At 42.5% G+C, this 25,332-nt stretch overlaps 1 protein-coding gene and 1 pseudogene across 2 annotated transcripts in view; both read left to right on the forward strand.

The window, feature by feature from the left end:
- SYN3 (synapsin III) overlaps window positions 1-25,332 on the forward strand; it is a 420,224-nt gene that overhangs the window by 80,648 nt on the left and 314,244 nt on the right. For both annotated transcript variants that reach the window (XM_006914505.3, XM_025048692.1), the window contains exon 4: window positions 478-569. In XM_006914505.3, the coding sequence (XP_006914567.1) occupies window positions 478-569 (92 nt within the window). The remainder of the gene's footprint in view (window positions 1-477; window positions 570-25,332) is intronic.
- LOC112481945 lies at window positions 11,000-11,115 on the forward strand (annotated as a pseudogene).

A 25,332-nucleotide genomic window follows, 5' to 3' on the forward strand; every position in this document is an offset into this window, starting at 1 on the left:
AAGAGCTATGCAAAAAGGGGGATAGATGACAGATAACCTGAGGAGGTTTCCATTAACAGTGACAAATGATCACATAGCTGTGATGCCACACCACGGCACAGTATGAAGCTTAAGAAGTCAAGAGAAAATGTCATATTAAACAGCGTTTGGTCTCTTGTAGTCCTGGAGCTAGAGTTGGTTCTTCCACCTTCAAGGAGATAGAAATCAGTACTAGTTTAAAGCATGGGTCCTAGACTCAGAGACACACGAATTTCAGTCCAACTTTGCCTTTTATTATGTATCTTGGACATGTCACTGTGCCTCTCTGCACCTCAGCTTTCTCATCTTTCAACAAGGGAAGTAAATAATATTACCAATTTCCTAATTTCAGATCAGGTATAAATGTGTATTTGGCACATATAAGTACCCAGCAAATGTTAGCAGTTATTAGCATCATTAGGATCTGATGAATCTTTTTTGTTTCGCTTTCTCTTTCAGGCTGAATTCTCGGAACTGAACCTGGCTGCCTATGTTACTGGGGGCTGTATGGTGGACATGCAAGTCATGAGAAACGGGACCAAGGTTGTCAGGTAAGGAGGACTGAGATACAGAAAGCCTTCATTTGAGACGTGTGTATGAGGTACCACACATAACCAACCCCTCTATCTAGTGTCTCTGACTTAACTCCTGCACTACTTGAACTTTCCCTTCCAGAATGTCTGCATCTAAAGACTTCTAAGTGTTCTTGCAATAAAAATGACTAGAGGCACAAATAATATGGAAAAGCAACTGGGGTGCCCTGGAATGAACCATGGGCTTGGAGAGAAAAGATGTGGGCTCCGTTTCCGGCTTTGTGGATCTGTTTGTGCATATTATTTAGTCTCTTGCCCTCTGACTCTCTTTGGCAGCGTGTTGATAGCAACACTGAAATAGAAATCATAAATGTGAGAGCACTCTATTAATTCTAAAGTGTGGCACAAATATAAGTATTTATTAGAATGAGCTGCATCCTGCTTTCAGCAGTATGGCAGGCTGAATGTTTGGAAAACCCCCTCCCAGGACATCAAACCTAAAAGTACTGGATATGATATTTTCCGAGAAATCTGTTTATAATACATGCTCAGCTGGAGGGGAAGTGAGAGAACTCTTCAAAAGCCCAGAAATGTCAAGAGAGTAGAAATTCATAAAAGAGGTAAATAGTCATAATAATATATTCCTGTCTAGTTAAGTACCCAGCGGATGATACAAACTAAGTCTAGTGAAGGTTTAGATGGGGAAGAAATAGGATTCAAATTTGGAGAAGTAGAGAAAACAGAAAGAACTACGAAGAAAAGGTGGCATTTTTTCCGAGCCTTGTCAATTGATGGAATATGGGCATTCTATGCATTCTAAGAGTAGGAAACAGTCTCTTCGTAAATACAGATAGGCCAAAAAGAAAAAGAAAAAGAGAAAGAGAGAGAGTATGTCTGAGAAATTATGATCATTCAACTAGTTCAGCCATTATTACTGAGTGCCAATCTTGTGTCAAGAAAGACATTTCATAACTTCCTATTTCCAATAATGGTGGACTAGATATTTGGACTAACTCTTCCACTTAAAACAACTTAAAAACTGGTTTCAAATAATCATCAAAGCCTTCAAAGAGTTGGAATGACAAAGTATAACCAGGAAGAGAATGATGGAGAAATGGAAACTCAAAGAGATAAATGAATATAAAAGCTACCTTTTCCTGAGTGTATTTGCTAAGTCTGGCAAATTTGAAAATTGGTTTTGCTAGCCCATCACAGGCAAGGGAGACAGAACTCAACACCCAGGGCCACTCCAGGTGGGGAATGTAATGGTAGACCCTTTCTACAATAAGCTGAGACCAAAAAGACTACACCTTAAAAGTGAATGTGAATTATAAGCAGATGAACCCTCACAAGTAATCGCAGAGTGAACTGCAATTGTATTGGTCTTCCAGAGAACGTTAAGCATTAAACTTAGTTTATAGTGGCCCTAGACATGTCAAAAATAAAAGCAAATCTTATGTAGAGGAAGACACTTTCATCCTAGCCTTCAAATAATTATTCAAATAATTGTTTTACAATAGCTAGCACATAGTCAAAGATAACCAGGCACAGACACCATTAATGAGAAGAAACAAGAATAAACAGAAAGAGACCCTCATATCTCAGATATTGGATCATCAGACTGAGATTCTTAAAAGAAAAAAAATCACACATATTAAGCTGAAAAAAAATCAGATTTGAAGATATCTGTAAGGAATAGTAAACTATAAAAAGTGACACGACCAATTAAAAAAATAAATAGAACTTCTAGAAATGAAAATATTAATAACTAAAATCATTAGTTGTATTGTATTTAACAGCATATTAGATACAACTGAAAAAGTGTTAATAAAGTGAAATGTAGAGCTGAAGAAATTATCCCAAATGAAGTACAGAGAGAAAAAAATTGGAAAAGCAGAAGAGATGGTTAGATCTCATGAGAAGGTCTAATATTGATTTAATCAGATTCTCAAAAAAGGAAAAGAAAAGAAAATGGAACAGAGGCCGTATTTTAAGAAATGATGGCTTGGTATCAGAAAGATACCAAACCACAAAAACAGAAGCTCAACAGATTTAAAGCAGGATAAATGAAAAGAATTCCACACCGATCCACAACAATGTAAGTGCAGACAGATGAAGAAAAATAAAAAACAGCCAGAGAAAAAAAGGCAGATTGCTTTGACTAGACTAACAGACTGACTGCTGGTTCCCAGGCAGCAGGGCTGGTGGCATGATATATTTAGGGGCCAAAAGAAAATAATTGCCAACCTATAATTCCATCCTCAGGGAAACATCTTTTATGAATGAAGGCAAAATAAAAATATTTACAGAGAGAAGACTCTCAATAAGGGAAATTGTAAAATATGTGCTTTAGGCAAAAAATAAATAAATGAAATAAAATAAAATAAAAATCCCAGAATAACATAGAGCAGCAAGAAAAATGAAGGGCAAAGTATGTGGTAAGTGTTAATAAACGTTGTCTTTAAATATAATGATAATAATAATTAATAAATGCCTTATGAAGGATTAAAATATATGAGGGGTAGGGATTAAAATACACAACCGTAAGTTGGTAGGGGCTGGGGGTCAATTAAGGTGTTCTGAGACCACTGTGTGGTCAGGGAGGAAAGTCAATGTATTGATTAACAACAGTCAAAGACAAATGATGTAATTCCTTGGTAATTGCTAAAAAAAAAAAAAAAAAAACAGAATGTGATACTTAAAAAGTACAAAAGAGGACAAAAAGAAATAGTAAAAGAAGAAAGGAAATACCAACATAGAACAGATGTTATAAATAAAATAAGGTGTAGACTTAAATATATCAGCAGGCTGATATCACTGTAAATGACTTGTACTAGCAGTACTGGTTATTAAAATATTGAATTATTTTTATACAAGTTGATAAACAGCTTCTGCCCTGAGCCCTCTGAATGCCTTCAGCCCCCTCACCCCATGGATGGGCATGACCATTGGCTGCTCTTTTGTCCTCCAGTTCGCCACACTCCTGATCCCCAGTCCATATCCTGTTCTTCCTATGGTCAGAGGATGCCTGAAATTGTAGGAGAGACACAACTTTGGAAGCGGTGGTGGAACCCCAGAGAGTAAATGCTTTGTTCCCTCTGTCCCTTCAAGGCTATAAATGCCTGAGTCCCCTGGAGTTGCCCTCTCATGGTCACTTGTGAGAATTGCAACCTCTACAAAGTGTGCCCTACTGGTAGTTAAATATTTATTAAACCACCAATCTATATCAGTACTTACATTAAATGTAAGTGGACTAAATGCTCTAATTTACAGAGCATCTACACAAGATTGTCAGAATAGATTCTTTAAAATCCAACTATATTCCATTCAAGAGATTTATCTAAAATGTAAGAATATAGGAAATTTGAAAGTTAAAGGACCGAAAAATATACATAACCATGGAACTACTGGGCAAAAGAAAGCTAGTCAATGTAGCTATATTAATATCAGGGGAAAAATAGACTTCCAGATGAAAAGCATTACCAGGGAAAAGAAAGAAATCCATTATGATAAAGGGTTCATTTACCCAGAAAAGATCATTTTAAATTTATAAGCACCAAATAAAACGGCCTCAAAATATACTTCAAAAATTGGCAAAACTACAATGAGAAATTAACAGTCCATCATCATGGGAGAGTTTGAGAATGGTGCTAGAAATACATATTCATTTACTTCTCACAGAAGCCTCGTTGTAGATGAGCCATCTTCTTCCTGAATTAACAAAATTGTTTACAAAAATAAATTTAAAAAATGTTTCAGGTGTTTTCTAATCAGCTATTCTCCCAGTATTTAGGGATGGCAGGCTGTAAAGATAGTTGTTACGAGCTGAATTGTGCCCCTCTCCCCACCCCGCCAAAAAAACAAAAAAGATATGTTAAAGTCCTAACCCCTAGAACCTCAAAATGTGATCTTATTTGGGAATAAGGTTATTGCAGATGTAATTAGTTAAGATGAGGTCATACTGGAGTAGTGTGGGCCCTTAATTCAACATAGCTGGAGTCTTTATGAGAAAAGGAAAATTTGGACACAGAGACATAGGGAAAATGCCATGTGATGATGGAGGCAGAGACTGGAATGATGCATCTACTAGCCAAGGAACACCATGGACTGCTTTCCATTACCAGAAGCTGACAGACAGACATGGAACAAATTCTCTCTCGGCCCTCAGAAGAAACCCACCCTCCCAGCACCTTGATTTCCAGCTTGATAACCTCTAGAACTGTGAGAGAATAAATTTCTGTTGCATAAGCCATCAGTTTGTGGTATTTGTTAAGGCAGCTCTAGAAAACTAACACAGTAGTGCTTCTCAAGTGCAGACAAACCTGGAAATATTGCTAAAATGCAGATTCTAATCCATTAGGTATTCAGGTAGGACCTGAGATTCTGAAATTTCCTATGAGTTCCTAGACGAAGACTTTGCTGCTGGTCCTGCAGACTTCAGTTCGAGCAGCAAGGGTGTGGACAAGCTCCCCCATGCCGTTACTGTTGGTAGAAGACCATGCCTTGGGTAGCCAGGGCTGTAAGGGAAGTGCCAATGCAGCCAAAGCCCTCAGCTTAAGGATCTGTGGGGGCCACAGAGATTTATTCTGTTCATGCCCAGGTTGGCGCTTACAGTCTCAGTCAAGCAGCTTGTTTTGGCAAGCCACAGGTGGCAGACCTGTGAGAACATGCACACAAACTAGGTACTCTCTGCCTGACTCACAATGTGTCTTGTAGGTAGAGAGTCAGTAAATTCTTCAGGTACATGGTCTTACAAAGTAAGAATTTTGAGCCGTGCTTTTGACTTGCAGTATATTCTTTCAAAGAGACTTGGGCGTCGAATTGAAAATGTTCCCTAAGCACTTCCAAGTGTGCAAAATGAGCAAGCCTAGACCTTCCAAAGGCTTCCTCCTGGGGCACGACTTCAGAGAAGTAACCAGGACCAGTGGTAGAGCAGACCACTGCTGGTTTTCTTCAGCATCTATTCTTTCTTCTTTGGGGAATAGCACCTAGGTCTTCTATTGGGGTAACCCCTCCCCAACGTGTAGTCTATGTGGTTTCTGGTACGTAAGCAGCCCTAGAATCAGATTATCACACTGGGACCCAAACCAGGCCAGTGAGAATCCATTGTGAGACTTTTGCTGAAACTTTTAGATGAGAGACACATACATTCTGTTGTGGCTGCTGAGCTGGTGGGATGGATGCCTGGAACAGATGATGGCCATCCCTCTTTCTCCTTGAGGGTACAGTGTACAGTGTACAGAGGGTACAGATCGAAGCCAAGGCAAAGGAAAACACAGCCCGATGTGTGTGTGTGTGGATGTGGGTGTGTGGGTGTGTGGGTGTGAGAGAGAGAGAGAGACAGAGACAGAGAGACAGAGAGACAAAGGAGAGAAAAGAGAGAGGAGAGAGAGGAGAGAGAGAGAGTCAATGACTGGTGATGTTATTCAAAGTCCCAGATCCAGACTTATCTCCAAACCCTATCCCCACCCCCTACCCGCAAAAATCTCTTTTTGATTAAGCCAGTTGGAATTATACATACACAATTTATGAATTTTTATTTAACAAACACTTTATAGCAATTCTTACGTGCTAGGCACTATTCCAAGCACTTAACATATATTGACTCATTTCATCCTTTCAACAACCCTATAAGGTGTATACTATTATAATCCACATTTTCTAGATAAGGAGGCTGAAGCACCAATAAGTTGAGCAATAGAATCAAGATCTCCAGCCCCTAAGTGACAAAGCTAGGATTCAAGCCTAGAAGTCTGGCCTCATAGCCTGTGTGGGACACTACTACACTAGATTACCTCTTTAACAAGGGGGAGACTATTTAATAATCAGAGATGCTTAACAAGGCGGTAAGTTCCTCATTATGAGTGGTATGCAAAGGTACGGCAACCATTCCGCAGAAAAATATTAAAGGGATCCAAGCATTTGACTTTTAGATGGTGGGAATTCAGTGAAATGAAAGGACACTAATTAATAAGATAAAAACATACGAACATATAAAACGCATTGATATAGTTATTTGGTCAGATTAAGAATACTCTAATACTATAACGATGGTGTATAATCACTTTTAACTCTAGTATAAAGGTTAAAAGACAAAAATACTTAAAATAACTAGCTACAATGATTTGTTAATGAATATACAATATAAAAAGATGTGAACTGTGACATCAGAAGCATAGAATGTATGGAGGGGGAAGTAAAGAGTAGAGTGTTCGTATGTGATCCGAGTTAAGCTTAAAATAGACCGTTATAACTATAAGATATTTTATGTAAGACTCATGGTAACCATAAAACCAAAACCTATAGTAGATGCAGAAAACAAAAACAGAAAGGATTCAAAGCATACTGCTACAGAAAACCATCAAATCACAAAGAAACACAGCAATAGAGGAAGAAAGAAACTACAAACCAGCAAGAAAACAACAAAATGACAATAGTAATCCTTACCTATCAATAACTACTTTAAATGTTAATGGATTAAGTTCTCCAATCAAAAGACACGGCATGGCTGAATCAATTTTAAAAAATGATCCAACAATATTCTGCCTACAAGACAATCAACTTTAGCTTTAAAGGCACACATATGCTGAAAGTAGAGGGATGAAAAAGGATATCCCAAGCAAATAGAAAACAAAATAGAGCAGGGGTAGCTATATTTATATCAGATAAAATAGACTTTAAGTCAAAAACTGTAACGAGACCGAGGACAGTGCATAATGATAAAGGCGTTAATTCATCAAGAGGATATAATAAGTGTGTGTATATATATGTAATATAATAATAATTGTAAATATATATGCACCCAACATAAGAGCACATAAATATATAAAGCAAATATTAACAAATGTGAAAGGAGAAATAGCAATACAATAATAGTAGGGAATTTCGATAACCCACTTTCAACAATGGGTATATCATACAGACAAAAAATCAATAAGAAAACTTGAACTATACTTTATACCAATAGACCAAACAGACATATAGGGAACATTCTTTCTATCCAACAGCAGCAGAATACACATTCTCAAGTGCACACAGAACATTCTCCAGAATAGATCATATGTTAGGGCACAAAACAAATCTTAACAAATTTAAGAAGATTGAAATCATATCAAGTATCTTTTCAGATCACAGTTGTATGAAACTAGATAATAGGAGGAAAACTGAACTAAAAAATAGTGGTTAACTATGGGGAGCGATGGATATGTAATTAACTTGATCATGGTAATCGCTGCAGAATGTATACATATATCATGAAACCTGAGAGGGAAAAAAGAAAGTGGCAGCACTTAGATTTGAACCCAAGAGTCTGATTCTATGTCAAGGGAATGTCCAAATATCTTTAAATCCTGAGATTTTGTTATTCTCTTCCTTGCATTACCCCTGTCCACTCAGTGGCATCTGGTCCTGTTGAGCTCACCCCATGCTGGCATGAGTGAATTCTGAGATTGTACAGAAAATAGCAGGAAGTAGAGATTTCTCCAAGGTGCTGAGCGTGGCTCAAGTTTACCCAAAGTAGAGGATGTCAATGTTGCTCTGTCTTAGAAATATATTGCTTAGACCTGAGACTCGACCTCTGTGAGCCTCAAGTTTGTTTTTTTTTTTTCCTGTAAAAGGCACTTGTATTATTTTATATAGTTTTTGTAAGAATTAAATGAGATAATATATGTGAGAAGTTTGTTCATTCATTCCACAAATATTGATTAATGGCCTACTATATTCCAAGCTCCATTTTAGATATTGGGATCTGTATTGGACAGGGGCTAGGCAAAAAAACAGAATTTACCCCCAAATGGTTTAAATAAAGAGATTTTAATGAACGAACCACTTACAGAGGAGTGTGTGGGGCTTAGGGAACATGAGACATCCAGTATCTAACAACAGCAAAGAGCAGAAAGCCATTATCATCCCTAGAGGTGAAGGGACAGGAGTGGAAATAGAATTGCTGGACTTAAATCTAGTAGGTTTCATCTAGACTTGAGCAGGAAGTCTGCTCAGTTGAAATTGTAGTTCTGGAGGAAGTTGGCTACCTTCAAAGTCATGGCACTGAAGCAGGGTGGGCACTAGGAAGAAATACCACCCTTCTCTGCCCTCTATTCTGCTGGGGTCTCACGTTGGCCCAAGCCAAGCAGAGACAGTTGAGTCAGAGAGCCAGGTTGATGCTGTCCCCAGAGGTCAGCCTCCTGAGGCCCAGAGCAGGATAGAGATGAGTGGGACGGGGGCAAGAGGACACAAAAAGAGAATAACTCTCTTAGAAAATCATCAGTGAACAGAACAAATTAAGTCTCTTTTCAAGTTCAGATTCTAGTGTGCTTTGTTAATGGCAACGAACACGAGCTGGTTACATCATCAGTAATTGCAGTAATTAAATCAATAGCATACCCCCTAACTCTGATTTCTGTCAAACACCCAAACTAAGGGCAGCCCGTTTGAGGTGCTTAACAGCAACCCAGACATCCAGGTTCTCAGCAAAGTTGCAAAATTTTATTTAGGAAGCAGAGCAGGGGCCATTCCAGGGCACGTTAAGATTCATGCTTTGTGGATGGCCGTGGCCTTTCTGGGCCCAAATTCAAGCCTGGCTTCACAATGGAGCAATAAAAAAGAGAGAGAGAGAGAGTCAGTTGTGTCTATACAGATAGATGGGATTTGAAATACAGGACAGGAGAAACCAAGAATGAGAAACACCCAAGAGGCAGACATTAATGAGGCCTCAACCTAATTATGCAAGTCCTGCTCTCGGTTTCTAGCGTTAGGCAACTCTAAATTACAGGCACCTGTTCAAACCACAGTGGCTGATAATATGCATCTGCTCATTAGAAGGTCAGACCTTAGGGTTGAAGAGAGGGAGCCAAGAATCAGAAGTAACACAAGACCCTGAGGAAAGGCATCGCAGACTCCAGTATCCCCTTCACCCCCAGGACCTACCCCAGACTTACTGTTTCCAGGGAGGATATTTGGAACAAGATGGAGATACATGGGCCTTTCCCAGAGAAGAGGATATTTTATAAAATTTTAGAGGTCCAGAGTTAGGAGAGTCCCTTCGAATTTTCTGTGTGTCCCCATTTTATAGATGGGCAAACTATGGTCTGGGGGGCAGAGAGGAGGTCAAATGTCCAAGTCCTCTTAGCACATGAGTTCCTGAGCCAGAGTCAGCTCTCAACTTTCCTGATCTCTATCCTGGGAACTCTCAAACATGCCATCAAAGAACATTATAAAATGGTGTGCCTTTACTCTTTATTGCCCAGTCTTTTGAGCATCCTGAACCTGGATTTTCAAATTCCAGATATCCATTCATTCAGCAAATATCTACTGAGCACATTCAGAGTGCCAGGCACAGTCCGGCAAATATTACAAAGAGCGCAGTTTCTGCCCTGACTTCTCGGTCTGTGTCTTTTTGGAAAAGTGCTCCCTTTGACTCTCCTAAATGGTTACACACCCACTGAGCTTTTCCTACTTTCCTTTCTTTCATTCATTAAAGATGTGCCAGGCACAGAGGATACAGCAGTGAACAAAATAGACAATAGTCCTTGTGGAGCTAGACTTACTTTGCAGAAAGCGGACAACAAAGTAAGCAAATATGCATTTTAATGGCAGGTCGTGAGAACTGATTGAAAGAAAGAAGAGATAGAGGGTGACTGGTATTTGAGGAAAGGCGAGCAGCAAGGCTTCTCTGAATAGAAACCTACAGAAAGTGAGCAGAGCAAGCCCTATGGATTTGGGAAGGAGCTTTTCCCTCTGTCTCTTGACTTTGAGTGGATGTGCACACTAGAAAGAGGCAGCTCTGGGGCCAGAAGAGGCAAAGAAGAAAGGCAGAGACCTTCGTCGGCTTGGCGTACTCATGCCCAGGGTCACGTTTCCACATCCCGTCTCTGCCTTCTTTTCTGAAGTTGGATTCAGCCTTCCTCTTCTGTGCTCACAGGCATCTAGGACTTGCCCAGATTGGTGGTGTGGCTTCATGGCCGAGAGCCCACATAGGGAGGCAGGGCAGACCACCCGTGGTGGGTCCCAGCTCTGCCTTCCATAAGCCATAAGGCCCTGGATAAGACTCACCACCTTCCTAGCTCTTGGGTTCCCCATCTGTAAAGTGGGAACAAGTATGTATGAATGATATGTATGGAGCAGGTAGAGTGATATTTGGTGGACAGTCTTTGCATTGTTCGTCCTTCATCTTGAAACACTTCCGCAGATGTTATCATGTCTCACCTCCTTTCAAATTTCTGATCAAATGCCATCTTTGCAGAGAGAACTTGTCAGACCATACTGTCCCCACTCTCGAGGCCCAACTATGCATTTTTTTTCTTCAAGCATTTATCACTGCCCAAAATTATAGATAGATGATAGATGATTGATAGAGAGATGAGGACGTGGTTCCATAGTGTAGCGGTTAGCACGTCTGCTTTACACGCAGAAGGCCCTGGGTTTGTGCCCCAGTGGAGCCACAGTCCGTGGTCTATGGCCATGCCACCCTGAACAAGCCCGATGTCTGATCTCGGAAGCTAAGCAGTATCGGGCCTGGTTAGTACTTGGATGGGAGATCACCTAGGAAGACCAGGGGCTGTAGGCATAAATAATAATAATAATAAAAAGATAGATGATAGATTATATATATATATTAATATAACATATCACATATTTTATAGAGATAATATATGCTATTATATAATTACATTGACTAGATACAAACATTAATATAATATAATATATAATAAATATGATATATAAAATATATGACATTTTATGTATTATATTATAGATAAGATATGCTATTATATAATTTTAGTTTGTTCCCACTGTGTTCCTAGCCCCTAGACAGTGTCTGTCACAAATCAGGTTCTCAATAACTATTTGATCAATGAATGAAGGGATGAACCAGCCCTAAGCAATGGCTAGGTGTCCTTGTTCTTATTGCTCTTCCTGCACTGTGACTGATCTAGGAGGGTAGTAATTATTATTTACTTCTCATGTCTCCCACTGGGCTGGACCTTTCTGGAGGATCAGGTTAAGGACTGTTTTTCCTGGCACAGTACTTACGTCTTTGCTGAAACCATTCAGGACCCTCTGACTCTTCAAATGAATAAGAACCCCACAACTTTGCAAAGTAAAGAGCTTGCGACTGAGAGGCCTCCAGCCTTAGCTTGCACCAGGCACAGACTTGTTGACCAGCACACCGCCCACTGCCTCCTCTCCCGAGGAGGGGACAATGAGTCATTGAGGGTCCCAGCAGAGCAGCTTTGGAGGGGGAAGGCCCCGATCTATCTCTTCACCCAGGGCCTTTGCCCTCTCCAGTGCGGGAGAAAGCTGGATCCCCAGGGACTTGCAGAGGTGGGGCGTGGGAACGGGAAGAGAGCTGCACAAGAAAGAGACAGTGAGAGTCTGTAAAGAAATGCCAGGCTCTGCTGCCCATGTGTCTCCAGCCAACAGGCCAGTGGCAGATCTGCCAATTCCCCCAGGAGAGGGAGCGGTGCTCTGATGGAAGAAAACAGTGTGGCTCCCAATTCCCAGAATGGCTCCAGGGCTGGGTCCCACTTCACTGTCCTCCCTCCCCTCACCACCTCCCACCCTGGGGACTCACTCCTGATCTGTGGGAGAAATCGCCCCGATGGCCACTTCACCCTTTTGGCTTTGGCCTTTTCTCATTCGGAAGCAATCATCCTTTACTAAAAGGCTGCTGGGTACTGGGGACTTCTCCATGGCAGGTAATTTCATCCTCTTTTGAAAGAAATGAAGGGACAATTTCTGAGAAGGGTAATGCCTAATCCAAGGTCACACAGCTAATAAGTAGGGCGTTGGGGTTCAAACCCCCATGACTTAACATCACACTACCCTTTTACCCAGTTGCCACAGCTTGATACTGAGAAATACATTTGCACTGGTGTCAGGTGATCCTGGGTTCGAATCTCAACTCCTCATTTGCTTTTTGTGTGACTGTACAAGTAACTTCACCTTCTGATTCCCGGACCTTCAATTGTAAAACTGAAATAGTGCCTATTTGAGGACTAAAAAAGGAAAAGTCTGCTAGTGCCTGAAACACAGTGGGTGCTCTCTAAATGCGCACTCTGCCCCTTCCTCACCTGCTCACCCCACGACTCGTCTTGCAAACCCTTCCTTTCCTGGCCCCCCCAGGGTGAGCCTGGTGGGGAGCGGGAGGATGAGACTGTCTAGGGCCTCCTCCCCCTCCCCTGACCCCAGGCGACATGGTGGAATGAGCTAAACTATTTTCAGAATCTCTCACTTCATTTAAGCAGGTCCATCTGCTTCCAGAGGGCTTGGTGATCCACCAGTTCAGTGATTTTTAAACTTTTTCACGAAGGCAAATAATTTAGGAACCCCACTGCCCTACTTATTAAAATGCAGATGCTTGGGCCCCATTACCAAAAAGACTGATTCCTGGGTGGGGCACAGGGATCTGCATGTTGTCAAGCTCTAGCTGTGAGGCTCCAAGACCAGGAGTCCAAGGACCCTACTTTATTTTATTTTTTTTAGGACCCCACTTTAAAAACCGTTGCACAAGCAGCCTGTGAAGAGGGGTGTCAGACAGACAACGAAAACGCAGAACAGCGTATTATTTTAATTTGTTCTGCATAGTTTTAGAATAAATGTGAAAATTTTAGTGACAGTCATATACATACAAAAAAATCAATTTGAACTTGCCTTGAGAAGTCTGAGATTCCAAGTCTGTTTCTACCAGTTACTGACTGTGGGGCTGTGGAACAGTAATTGTTTTCTTTCTGAGTCTGTTTCTTCAGTTGCGAATGAGGGTGGCAACTTCACAGGACAGTTGAATGAATCAGAAGGGGGAAATGGATGTATGGAATATACTTGATAATCTAGGAGTAGTGTGTACACATTAGATATTACATGAAGACAAACAATTTTTTTCTGGGACATTTCTTCATTTTGATAACAAATAATATTTCTGGGCTATTAAGCTTATTTTCTGGCGTTCTGCAACCTATTCTTTTACTTTCTGTGGTGTTTATTCTGATGGCAGTGAGATGTCTGAGAATGAAATCAACCCTTGGACCAGCAGCTCTTCGTTGAAAGAGGTGGCCTCAGTGCCACCATCTCCAGGGTATATGCGGTCTGCAGACCCCTGACTTTCTCCTACAGATGATATCGGTGGTGTGTATGTGTGTGTGTACGTGCGTGTGTGCGTGCGTGTGTGTGCAACATTTTTCTTATCAGCATTTTCTTATTCTCCACCACCAGTCCTACTACAGACCAAATCAACTTTCTCTCTCACCCGGATTTCTGCAGTTCCCTCTTCACTGCTCTCCTCGTTTCTGCCGTTACCCCGTTTCAATTATCAATTGCTGTGCAACAAACTACCCCAAAACTTAGTTGCTTGAAATCACAACCGTTTTACCTGCTTGCAGTCTCTGGGTCAGGAATTTGGGCAGAGTTCAGTGAGCTGGTTGTTCCGCATGTGGTGCTGGCTGGGTTGGTCACTGGGCTTTATTCAGCTGGTGGCTGGGCTGGGCCGGGCTGGGCTGGAAGGTCTCAGTAGGCTTCATGCTCATGTCGGTGCTTCAGTGCGTCTGCACGTGGTCTTGCTTTCTCCGTGCAGCTATTGAGCTTCTTCACAGCAATTTGACCTCAGGATAGTCGGACTTCTTAGATGGCAGTGTCAGAATTTAGGCTTCTTTCTGGTTTTAAAGAGGGCAAGTTACAAGAGGGTTGGAGGGTGTCGATACCTCAAGACTTAGAAGTTACGCAGCATCACTTCTGCTACATTCTAGTGGCTAAAGACAGGCAAAGGGAAAAACTAGATTTAAATGAAAGGAGCAGCCAAGAATTTGAGGATGCATTAATCCACCGCATCCCCCTTCAATCCATTCTCCCCACAGCAACCAGAGTGATTCTTCTGAAATTAAATCAGATACCAAGCCCATGTTTAAAACCATTCGAGGGCTTCTCATCCCTTGTAGAGTGAAATTCACAGTCCTGACCATAGTCTTTAAGGCCCCAGATGGAGTAGACTTACGCTATGTCTTCACCTTTCCTCCCCTCGGCCGTGCTGGTGCTCCTATTCCTTGGTGTTCTTTAAACGGGTCGGGTGTCTTCTTCCCTTCTCAGGGCCTTTGCACCTGCTATCCCTTCAGCCTAGGAAACTTTTCTTCCGGGTATGAACACAGCTCACCCCCTCACTACATTTCGGCCTTGCTCCTATGTTGCCACTTCCTTCTTTGACCGTGCTATCTAAAATAACCTCCCATGTGGATCTCTATACCCTCACCCACCTTTACCTTTTAACAGCATGCAGCACTGCTTTTATGTTTGTGAACGTGGTCCTTGCCTATCTCTGCACTAGAACATAAGCTTTTTGAGGGCAAGGGTCCTTTCTATTGTGCAAATAACCACATCTCCAGTCCCTAGAATGGTGGCTGGTACCATTTTGGTTGAACAAGTGACTGATTTCTTCCATCCTGCATTTTGTTTTACTTTCTGCATTTGCACCTACCTCCCCGCCCCAAACTGGGAGGTCTTTGAGGGCAGGGGTCATGTTGCGTTGCTCATTATAGCCAGCTAGCACCTGGTGTAGTCCTTGCTAACTGTCTATTGAGAGCTAATTTGAACTCCACCCCTTGTTTGAAGCTCCAAGCTTACTCTTAAAATTTTCTATGTTCTCCTTGCTCTGAAACATACTGAGCTCATACTATGTTCCATATAATGTGATCAGCTAGTGAACAGCATGCATTGTCTTACTACAATGTCAAAATGGTGCCACGTGGTAGGGCTTGTTACTATCTCTATATAACAAATGAGAAAACTGAGTCACAGAGTAGGTCACACAGAAAGTGGCAGAACCAGGATTCATACCCAGGCAGGCCGATGCTAAATCCATGCTCTTAATAGCTATACAGTGCTGTTTCCCACACGATTGAGTCCTTGGTCCTGACTAGTCTGTTTTGTGCCACTTCATAACTGTTCTATGCTTGTGTCACTTATTTCCCCATTTCACTCAGGTTTGTATCTCTTGATCCTCTTTTAAGCCAGCTTTATCACTTACATTGGGAAACATGATGAAACTTTCTGTGCCGCAGTTTCCCCAGATACAAAACAGATAATGATCCTACCTAATCACAGGTGTGGTTGAGAGAATGAAATGAGCTAATTCACAAAACCATTTACAACAGTACCTGCCATATAGTTAGCGCTCAATAAACCTTAGCTATTGCTATTATTATTTCTTTTCTCCAAAGTATGAAACACAGCTTTAGCCCTGGGACATACATTCTGATACTTTTGCTTCAGCCAATAAACAGTGAGCCTTTTTACCTGCTACAAAACACTGTTGCAAGATGCCCACTATCCCCACACAAAGACCTTTGTGTCCTGACACCTTTGCCATTCTTCTCATCGTGATATTCTTTCACATTCAGCCAGTGTGAACTGAATGCCTGCCTTGTGCCAGGCTTTCTGCGAGGCACTTCCTATACACTGTGTCACTTTATATTCTTGTCCCATATCACAGATGGAAGAACTGATGTCCTCAGAACTTATGTAACTCGCCCCAAGGAAATAAGAAAATAAGAAAAACATAACTGGTCCTCCAGTCTCCTCTGCCCTCCTCCAATCTATTTTCTACACAGCAGCCAGAATGAGTTTTTATTTCTCTTTTTAATTGATAGACTTAATTTGTTTAGAGAAGTTTTTGGTTCACAGCAAAATGAAGAGGAAAGTTCTGAGAGTTCCCTTATACTCCCTGTCCCCACACACGAACGGCCTCCTCCATTATCAACAACCCCCCACCAGACTGGTACATTTGTTAAAGCTGACGAACCTACATGACACAGCATCACCTGAAGTCCATAGTTTACATTAGAGTTCACCCTTGATGTTGCATGTTCTATAAGTTTTGACAAAAGTATAGGGACATGTATCTGCCATTAGACAAGCTTACAGAACAGTTTCACTGCCCTAGAAATCCCGTGTGCTTAGACTGTTCACTCCCGCACCCCCAACCCTTGCCAACTACTGATCTTTTTACTGTCTGTAGTTTTGCCTTTTCCAGATTGTCATATAGTTGAAATCATATAATATGTACTCTTTTTAGAATGAGCTTTTGAGAACTCTAATTTCATCAGTTAAAACCCTTCAATACTTTCCTTGTACTCTTAGGATGAAGACCAGAATTTTTACTGTGATTAGCACGGTCTGGCCGCTGCCCACCTTGCCAGCCTCTTTTGCTCGCTCTGCATCAGCCACATTACCTTTTTCTCAGTTTTCAGTCCTCACCTGCTATTTCCCATCACAGGTCTTCACATATTCTGTTTCCTCTGCTTAGAAAGTCTCTCCTCTCGATTTCACGTAGATTAACTCCTGCTCATGCTTCAGATCTCAGCTCAAGTGTCTCTCCCACAGAAAAGCCACTTACACCCTCTCGTATGATATCCACCATGCCTGGTACTCAGTGGACTTGCAATCCAGTCTTCATTAAATAAGTGAAGAACCTATATGAATAGCTACTGTAAGCACCTACTATGCCTCAGGCACTGTGCTGAGCACTTTGCATTTATTATTTCTAATTCTTTCCTCTTCTCTGCATGATCATTATGACAAGCTACATTTTATAGATGGGAAATTGAGACTCAGAGAAGTTCAGTATCTTATCCACAGTCCCACGGCTCATGAAGGGTGGAGTTAGTGTTTGAATCCAGCTCTGTCTGAATTTAAAGCCTGTATTCTTACAACTATGCCACACCTCCTACTTTCTCTTCATGCTGGAGCCAATGTTTGGGCCTCTGTGGGTGGCAGGGCACCGGGGCTTTCTGGGTGGGTGGGCTGGTGGCTACCCATTTCCATGGGTCAGGGGTGAGGGGAAAGGTTGTTGCCATTTAATAACCTGCAGCCGCAGCTCTGCAGTTGGGCGATTACAGCGTTTGTTCACCATATGACGGTTTGGCTCCCATTCAGCTCCCCAGAGAGAGCCATACAGCCATCTTTTATTACCACCCTCTGTGCAGAGAGAAAGAACCATAAAGAAGAAAAGTGACTGTGTGGCTGGCATTTGCTCTGAGCTATCACTCAGAGCTTCCTGGCCTCACAGCCTCCTGCTCCTTCCCCTCATCCAGGCTCCCACATGCATCAGGACAATGCTGAGACCTTTCTTTGTCTCTCATCCAGCCGAATTTTTTCTCTCCCTGCACTTCTCCCCACCAAACACTGAGGCGGGAGAAGAGTAAAGGTTGTTGTGCGAGGTTGTGCAGCGCGCACTGCTCAAGGTAACGGTGTGTCCTAGGTGGGGGCTGAAAGCCAGCCTGTTCTCTGCTCTCCTGGGCGCTCGCTTGGGGCATGCCTCTGCCCTTTGTCTAATCTACACAGAGATGTCTTATAGATCAGTAGGCAAGGCTGGAGAAGGTGGCTTGGAGAAAGGACTGTCGATTAGCCCTGGGCTCTGGCAACCAAATACCTCCTCTCCCTTTGGGATCTGCATTCACTAAGATACCCAGACTACAGACCCCGCTGACACCAGAACTCCTGTTAAGCATAAATTACTGTGACTATCATTACTACCCTTCCACCTAGGCTTGGAACTCCTTAAGTATTCTACTAGACCAAGGCCCTGACCTGACCTCTAGGGTCAAGAGCAAAGCAGTTTCAGCTGGGTGTTAAGACCTCAGACTATTCATTTGAGCAAACTTGGATTCAAGTCCTCTGACCGTCACTTACCAGCTATGTGACCTAGGGGTGCTCACTGCCCATTTCTGAGCCTCTGTTCCCTCAGCTATGAAACAGAACGATACTTATAAAGATTGATTATAATAATTTATGCAGTCATGGTAAATATTGGCTAACATCAGTTGCTTCCTATGGTCCTGCCACTGTTCTAAGCACCTTTATAGGGATTAATTCCTTTAATCCTCTCAGCAATCTGTTTTCCAGATGAAGAATCCGAGGCACAGAGAGTTTAACTTGCTTAGTGTCACAAAGCTACCAAACTGGTGAAGCCAGCATTCGAATTGGGGCCTTGTACTAACTCTCAAAGTAAAGCGTGTAGAAGTCCAGTCCAGCCCTGGCACAAAAAAATAAAAAGTGCTCAGGAAATAAAAGTCATTACTGTTATCAGAGTGGCAGCTACGGCTACCAGGATCAGAGGCTGCCAGCACCAGGGGAGACACTACAGATCCTCTACTATGACATGTGGTTCTCAAACCCTGTTCCACAGAGGTACCTCCTAGTCTCTTTCAGATTGTTGGGGGGCTGAATGGGCAAGATTCCAGCTCCCTCCTTCCCACTTCACTACCTTCACCCAGAAAATCAGTTCCATTTTCATTTATTTGTATCTTAAAATTCCAGCTAAAAACTTGTTTGAATAAGAACTCTGCTGCCAAGCAAGAGTTTAAAAACAAGGGGTCCAGCCCAACCCATTCATTTTTAAATAAATGTGCCACGGAGAAGGTGAGTTCCCTGCTCAAGAGACACAGTGAGTGAGTTGGAGACTGTGCCAGGGCAGAGCTACTTCCTGCTTCCTGGAGCACTGGCCTTTTGCTAAGCCTCTTTCAGGGTCTTGTTTTTTTCCCCTCAAGTGGAAACCAGAGAATATATTTTGCTCACGTTGTCCAATCCCCTCATTGCAGTGCACTTTCTCCTAGTCTCCAAGCACACCTCCTGTGTCTGTGCCTGACCTGGGTGCACCGCTCATGTGCATGCTGACAGGTGCCTCCAGTTCCAGGCAGACTGACCAGGTACCACCCTGCTTCACAAAGGTGAGTCCAAGAGGCTGGCCTTGAACTGCTGGCTCCATCTCTCACTGTGACCCTCAGACCAAAGCTCAGAGAGGAGGGAGGGTTGACAGGTTCATAGTGTTAATGGAATACATTTGAGAAATGCTAAACCAAACAGTCTTTGGAAATTCAGGCCAGCAGCCAGGCACAGAGCCGGCCAAATTTTGGTGGTTATTCTGAAGCAGCATTAATGTCTTTTAAAAACTGGATGAAGACATTGTTTATTTAAGACCCTGGGAGCACAAAGATAAAACATGCATAATGGATTTAGGGTCTTTCAGCAGACAGCTCTCTTAAACTGTCTCCATCATCGTGACAAAAAATTGCCGCCCTCCAGTGACGCTGGGCAGTTTTGTCTACGTCCTCTCCCTGCAGTGAACTGCATGGCACAAGTTAGGAAGTGAGATTCTGAGAGGTGAAGGAACTTGCTCAAGGTCACACAGCTGATGGGTGAGAAGGAGACAGAATTTAACCAGGTTTCTTCAACTCCCAAATTCATATTCTTTTGATTATGACTAGGTCCTAAGACTAAGACCCCAACCTCTAGGGTCAAGGGCAAAGCAGTTTAGGCTGGATATTAAAACTATGGATATAGATGGAGACCATTGAGATACTCTAACTTGGTATGGGCAGCATAGTAAATACAAAGATAGTTAAGACATTCTCAAAACACTATACCTACCAATTAATTTAGACTATTAGGGCAAGTTACCATAGAATGAGACCCCAAGAGTCTTGGCTTATAAGGGGTGCAACAGGAAGGCTGGACATTCCCAGCCTCTTCCATTCATTCATTCGGTGAACATTTATGGAGCACCTTCTGTGGTCCAGGCAGCACTCTAAACCCTAGGAAACGAGAAGGCTTTGGCACCCATGGCGGGGGAGGGGGGGCGGCGGGGGGACGGGCAAAGGGAGAGGTATATAGCCAGGCAGAGTTGAAAAGTCATGATCTTCAGAGACACACTTCGGTTCGTATCCCGTCTCTGTTTTTTTTTCTGAGATGCACTTCGGTTCATATCCCGTCTCTGTTTTTTTTTTTTCTGACTGTGGGCATAATTTCACTCTCTGAGCTTCCTTACTGATCATGGGATATTCCACAGTGCTTAAGGGCAGGGGTCAGCAAATTTTTTTCTGTAAAGGGCCAGATGGCAAATATTTTCATCTTTGCAGCCTGTAGGGTCTCTGTCAGGACTACTGTACGCTATTCTTATGTCATAAAAGTAGACGTACACACAATACATAAATAAATGAGTTGTGTGCCAATAACATTTTATTTATAAGAACAAGTTAGGGGCTGGATTTGGCCAGAATTGGCCTATGGGTGGTAGTTTACTAACCTCCAATTAAGGATATGGCCTCTGGAGTGTGGATGCCTGGGCTCAAATCCTACCTCTGCCTCTTAATTGACTGTGTTGACCTTGGACAAATTATAAAGCTCAGTGCTTTAGTTTCACCAGTTGTTAAATGGAGATGATACTGATTATAGGAAAGTTGTGAAGAATAAAATAATACTTGTAAGACATTCAAAAAATAGTGTCTGGTATGTCATCAGCCTATATGATCATTAGCTATCAATAGGGAGAGTAGCATATGTGAAAGAGTAATGATATTAATACTCACCCTTTGAGGCCATAATGATAAGAACTGGTTGATGTCATTCATGTGAGCTCCATTAGGGCATGGGTTTTGAGTATTTTGTTCTTACTTTATCCCTTCTAATAAAACCTTATTTATAAAAACAGGTGGTCAGCCATGGGCCATAACTTGCTGATTTTTTTACATTGCATTAAAATATTATTTATCTTGATTACTGAATTTCTGGGCACCTCTCTTTCAAATTTTGTGCCCAAGGCGAATGTCGTACTCACTTTACTCTAGTCTTGGCCTGGTCAAAGCTTAGAGCAGTTCCTGGCATGTAGTAGACATTCAATGAATGTTTGTTGAATGCCTGAAGTCCCTGGGGATAGGGTCTGGCACCAAGTGGGTCTTCAATAAATAGAACCTTCCATAGTGTTTGCGTGCTATAGGGGTTAAGAGCTCAAGTTTGAGAGTCAGACTGCCTGGGTCCATATTCGGGACCAGCCACTTACTACTTGACTTTTAAAAGTTTCTTAGCCTCTCTGTGCCTCAGTCTCTCAAATGTAATATGAGGCTGATGATAGTATCTATCTGATAGGGACACCGTGAGGATTTTAAATGAGTTGATCCATCTAATGTGCTTAGAAGAGAGAGTATAGGGCACATGATGAGCACTCAATGGATATTACCTCTTTATTATTTTTCTCCTGAAGTTAAGAGTCACTAGTGGGCAAATTGGCAGAAATGAATAGGGCATCTAAGGAGAGCTGCGTAGAACTATTTCAGAGAAGTGGGATATTCAGTTCTTAAGCATTGGCAAGCGTCCGAACTATCTGCTAAGTGTGCCTAACATGCAGATTCCTGTTCTCTTTCTCGGAAATTTGGATTTGTTATGTTTGTGGCCCAAGAATCCCATTTTTCAACATGCCAGGTGAGTGTGATGCAGGAAGTCCTGGGAGCACACACTGAGAAACACCAGATCTTTGGTTTCCAGGGAACAGTGTCTCTCTCTCAGGCCTGCTGCTTCCTGAGAACAAGCAGATCAGCCACTTCCTGTCTCCTTTCCTCCCTCCATCTCCCTGGAGGGGCTTCTGCTTCCAGATGGGGTCAGTTCATTTCAGCTGCACCCAGGCCTTTCCCCAGGGCCTCCAGCTGTGCAAACTTCAGGCATCTTGTCTCAGAGACTTCCCAGCTGGTATATCGAGGACGTGGCTGCTGATGCCCACCCTGCTGCACCCCTCAGCTGAATGTGGGGCCTCTCTGCCAGGGGTGCCCTGCAGGTTGAGATTTCCTGAGGAGATCTGACTCTGTGATTCTTGACTGTCAAAGGGCAGGATGGCAGCAGCCCTTCTTCCAGGGCTGGGGAAGTGAGAGTAGCAGGAAGCTTAGAACAGAGCTGTACATTAGAGGAAGGCAGAGATGATGTGGAAGGGAGGCAGGCTCTGCAGCCACACAGGCCTGCTTCAAATCCCCATGCCTCTGGTACTTTTCACTCATGCGGAGCTTTAGATAAGTGACTTAATATCCATACGCCTCATGGCTCCCTCCTTAAACATGACAATTCCGGCAGAATTAAATGAAGTATGAAGGGAAAGCACCCAACAAGTATCAGGTACATCACAAGTGCTCAGAATGTAATTGTGTATGCAGAGAATTGGGTTTGTGGTGGATTGAGGGGAGATAAGCAAATCTCTTCCCCTCTGTTCACCTCTCTTCTACCTGACCACCTAGACTCTATGGCCCTCTCTCTAGAATGTTTCTTGGTTTTGCATGTGTGGTTCTTGTCCCTCAGCTGGATTGTAGGCTCAGAGAAGTCACAAGCTAGAGTAATACTCTGTGTCACTTCGCCACTTACCTAAAGTTTATTAAATACTTACCTTGTGGAAATCAAATAATGGTAAAGAATTCCAGTTTCTCTTTATTTTTTTAAAAGTCTTATTTGCATCCTTCTTCATTTCATGACTAAATGAAATAACCTAGAAGTGTCTGACCCATCCTAGGCTCCAAAATGTTGCTTTTTAAAATGAGATTATAGAAAATGATAGCTGGTAAGAGACTTCAAGTTCACTTGATTCCACTCAGTAGTTTTATAGTTGAGAAAACAGAAACTCAGAAGATGGGGAGTGGCTTGCAATTGGGGATCCTCATCTGCATCACCGAACAGAAAATGATGTGAGTGACTGTGTTCACAGTTCTCCCAGGCATAGGATATAGCTTGTACCATTATAGAATGCCAGTATATAAGTTAACTGATTACATACAAAGGATGCCTTTGGACATTGGGGCTTAATTTTTTTCCAGAACTAGTTGAGAAGGGCTGAGCTTATAGTTACCAGAGGTGTGGCTAGCCTAGACACTTTGCCCCATCTGAAAGCTTCCCCTAGTGGGTGAAAGTGATAGCCCGGTGGTTAGTGGTGTGGAAGGAAGAGACTGTCCTATTAATTGTTCAAGCACTTTGCAAAATCCGAAGACTCTACAAGCATAAAAGGCTTTTTCTGCTTGTTTGGAAGGGGGTAGGCAAAACTACCAGATGTAGAAGCAAAATGCCTCTACAACCTATGTTCTGGTTTTACTGAGTGTATTATGACAGGCTAACTATTGTGGAAAAACAAACAAACTAGGTGGCCTAATACAAAAGGAGTTCATTTCTCACTCACTCAAATGCTCAATGTGATACAGCTTTAGCAGAGTTAGTTACTCAGGAGTCCAGCCAGGCCCCTTTCATCTTGTGGCTCCGTCACCTCTAGGTCTTCAGAATCCTCTGCAGGCTGTCTGCATCTGTTAGCTGGTGAAAAAGAGAGGGTAGAAGACTGCTTGTAAAGATTTTTATGGACCAGGCGAGCCATACATTATCACCGCATTTCATTCATTCCATTGGCCAGAACTCAATCACATGGCTGTACCCAACCATGAGGGCTGCTGGGAAATGTAGTCCAGCTGGGTACCCAGGTGAAAAAGGAAACAAGTTTGGCCAACAAGTATCTAGTCTCTGCTACACTTTGAAACTACCCATATTTCAATGCAGGAAATGAGGCCTGCTTGCATCATAGGATTGCCCCAAGGCTTAAGAGTGGTAATGGCTCTAATAGTGCTCAGAAAGAGGAAATGCAGGCGAACTGTTACTGTGATTAACTTCCCCACCTCCTGAATGCCTGGCCCAGGGCCAAGTACATAGTAGGTGCAAAACAAACCATTGTACAGTTGCTGGTCTTCCCACCAGCCTCCTGAATGCATACTTTGCCTCAGCTAGCTGGCATTTGGTTCACACACACATCTTTTTGACAACTCACCCATTGCAATCAGTCATTGCTGATTTCCTCTGCCAGCTATGAATTCGAACACAGGAAGCGTTTTATCTGAAGCCTGAAACATCCTGAAAAGATGAGCCCTCCCTTCTTGGGCCCTTGGAAGGCTGCCCATTGCACCTCACATTCTTTCCAGCCTAGAGGCCAGTGGTAACTATGAGCTCACTGAGGGGCTACTGCAGCCAGCTGTGGAAGCTGCTGCTGATGCATGAAGCTGGTGGCTTATGACCTGGAGACCTGGGTTCTATGAGCCCCACTGTTGCTCAGAAGGAGGAGGAAAGGCCATAGAGATGCTGTCAGAACTTGATCTTCAGTGGTGTGCCCAGCTCACTATACCATATTTAAGTAGGTACTATGAATGTTTAAGACAAAGATCACTGCTCAGATAGTAACAAAGAGTAACAGCTTACACTTATATAATGTTTACTATGTGCTAGGCACTTTGACTAATTTAGTCTTCAAGATAACCCTATGAGATAGTTGTAATTATTATGGCAATTTTGTAGAGGAGAAAATTTGAACACAAAACAGCTACTGCCATACCCAAGGTCAATTACTGGAGAATTCCTGTAGTTAGGGCAAGGACTCTATCTGTATAGTTCACTGAAGTCCCCACCACTCCCTAATATCCACAGACATAGGGGCTGAATGTCAGCTGCCATTTCTCTGTACCTGAGTTTGCTTCTTAAGACTGTGGACACTAAGTTCATTGTTTAATTCTTGGCTCTGCTACGTTTTAGCTGCATAAACTTGGGCATGTTATTAACTGTTCTAAACCTCATCTGTAGAGTATGTCTAAAATCACTGGCTCTTTTTGCCTCCAAGGGCTGTATTTAATCCAGGTTACAGGTTTGCAACATCGAATCTGTTCTATTTGCCAAAAGAAGTGAAAATGACTCTGCAGCAGATGCCAACGGATACAGAAACTAGAGCTCAGAAAGTAACTCTCTTGGCCAGTAAGGGAACCAGATCTCCCATTAGAACGTAGGCCTATAAATCTACCCACTAGATTCATCATCCTTTTATCTGCATGTTTTGTTAAAGCCTCTATTCCCAGAACCTAGTGTGGATACTTTGAAATGAACAGCTCTACCACTTATTAGCAGGATGACCTTAAGCAAAGTACTTCCTCGGCCTTCATTTTCTCACCTGAAAAATAGGCTAATAAAA

This window comes from Pteropus alecto, unplaced genomic scaffold (assembly GCF_000325575.1).
Source record: "Pteropus alecto unplaced genomic scaffold, ASM32557v1 scaffold94, whole genome shotgun sequence".
Taxonomy (NCBI): Eukaryota; Metazoa; Chordata; class Mammalia; order Chiroptera; family Pteropodidae; genus Pteropus; species Pteropus alecto.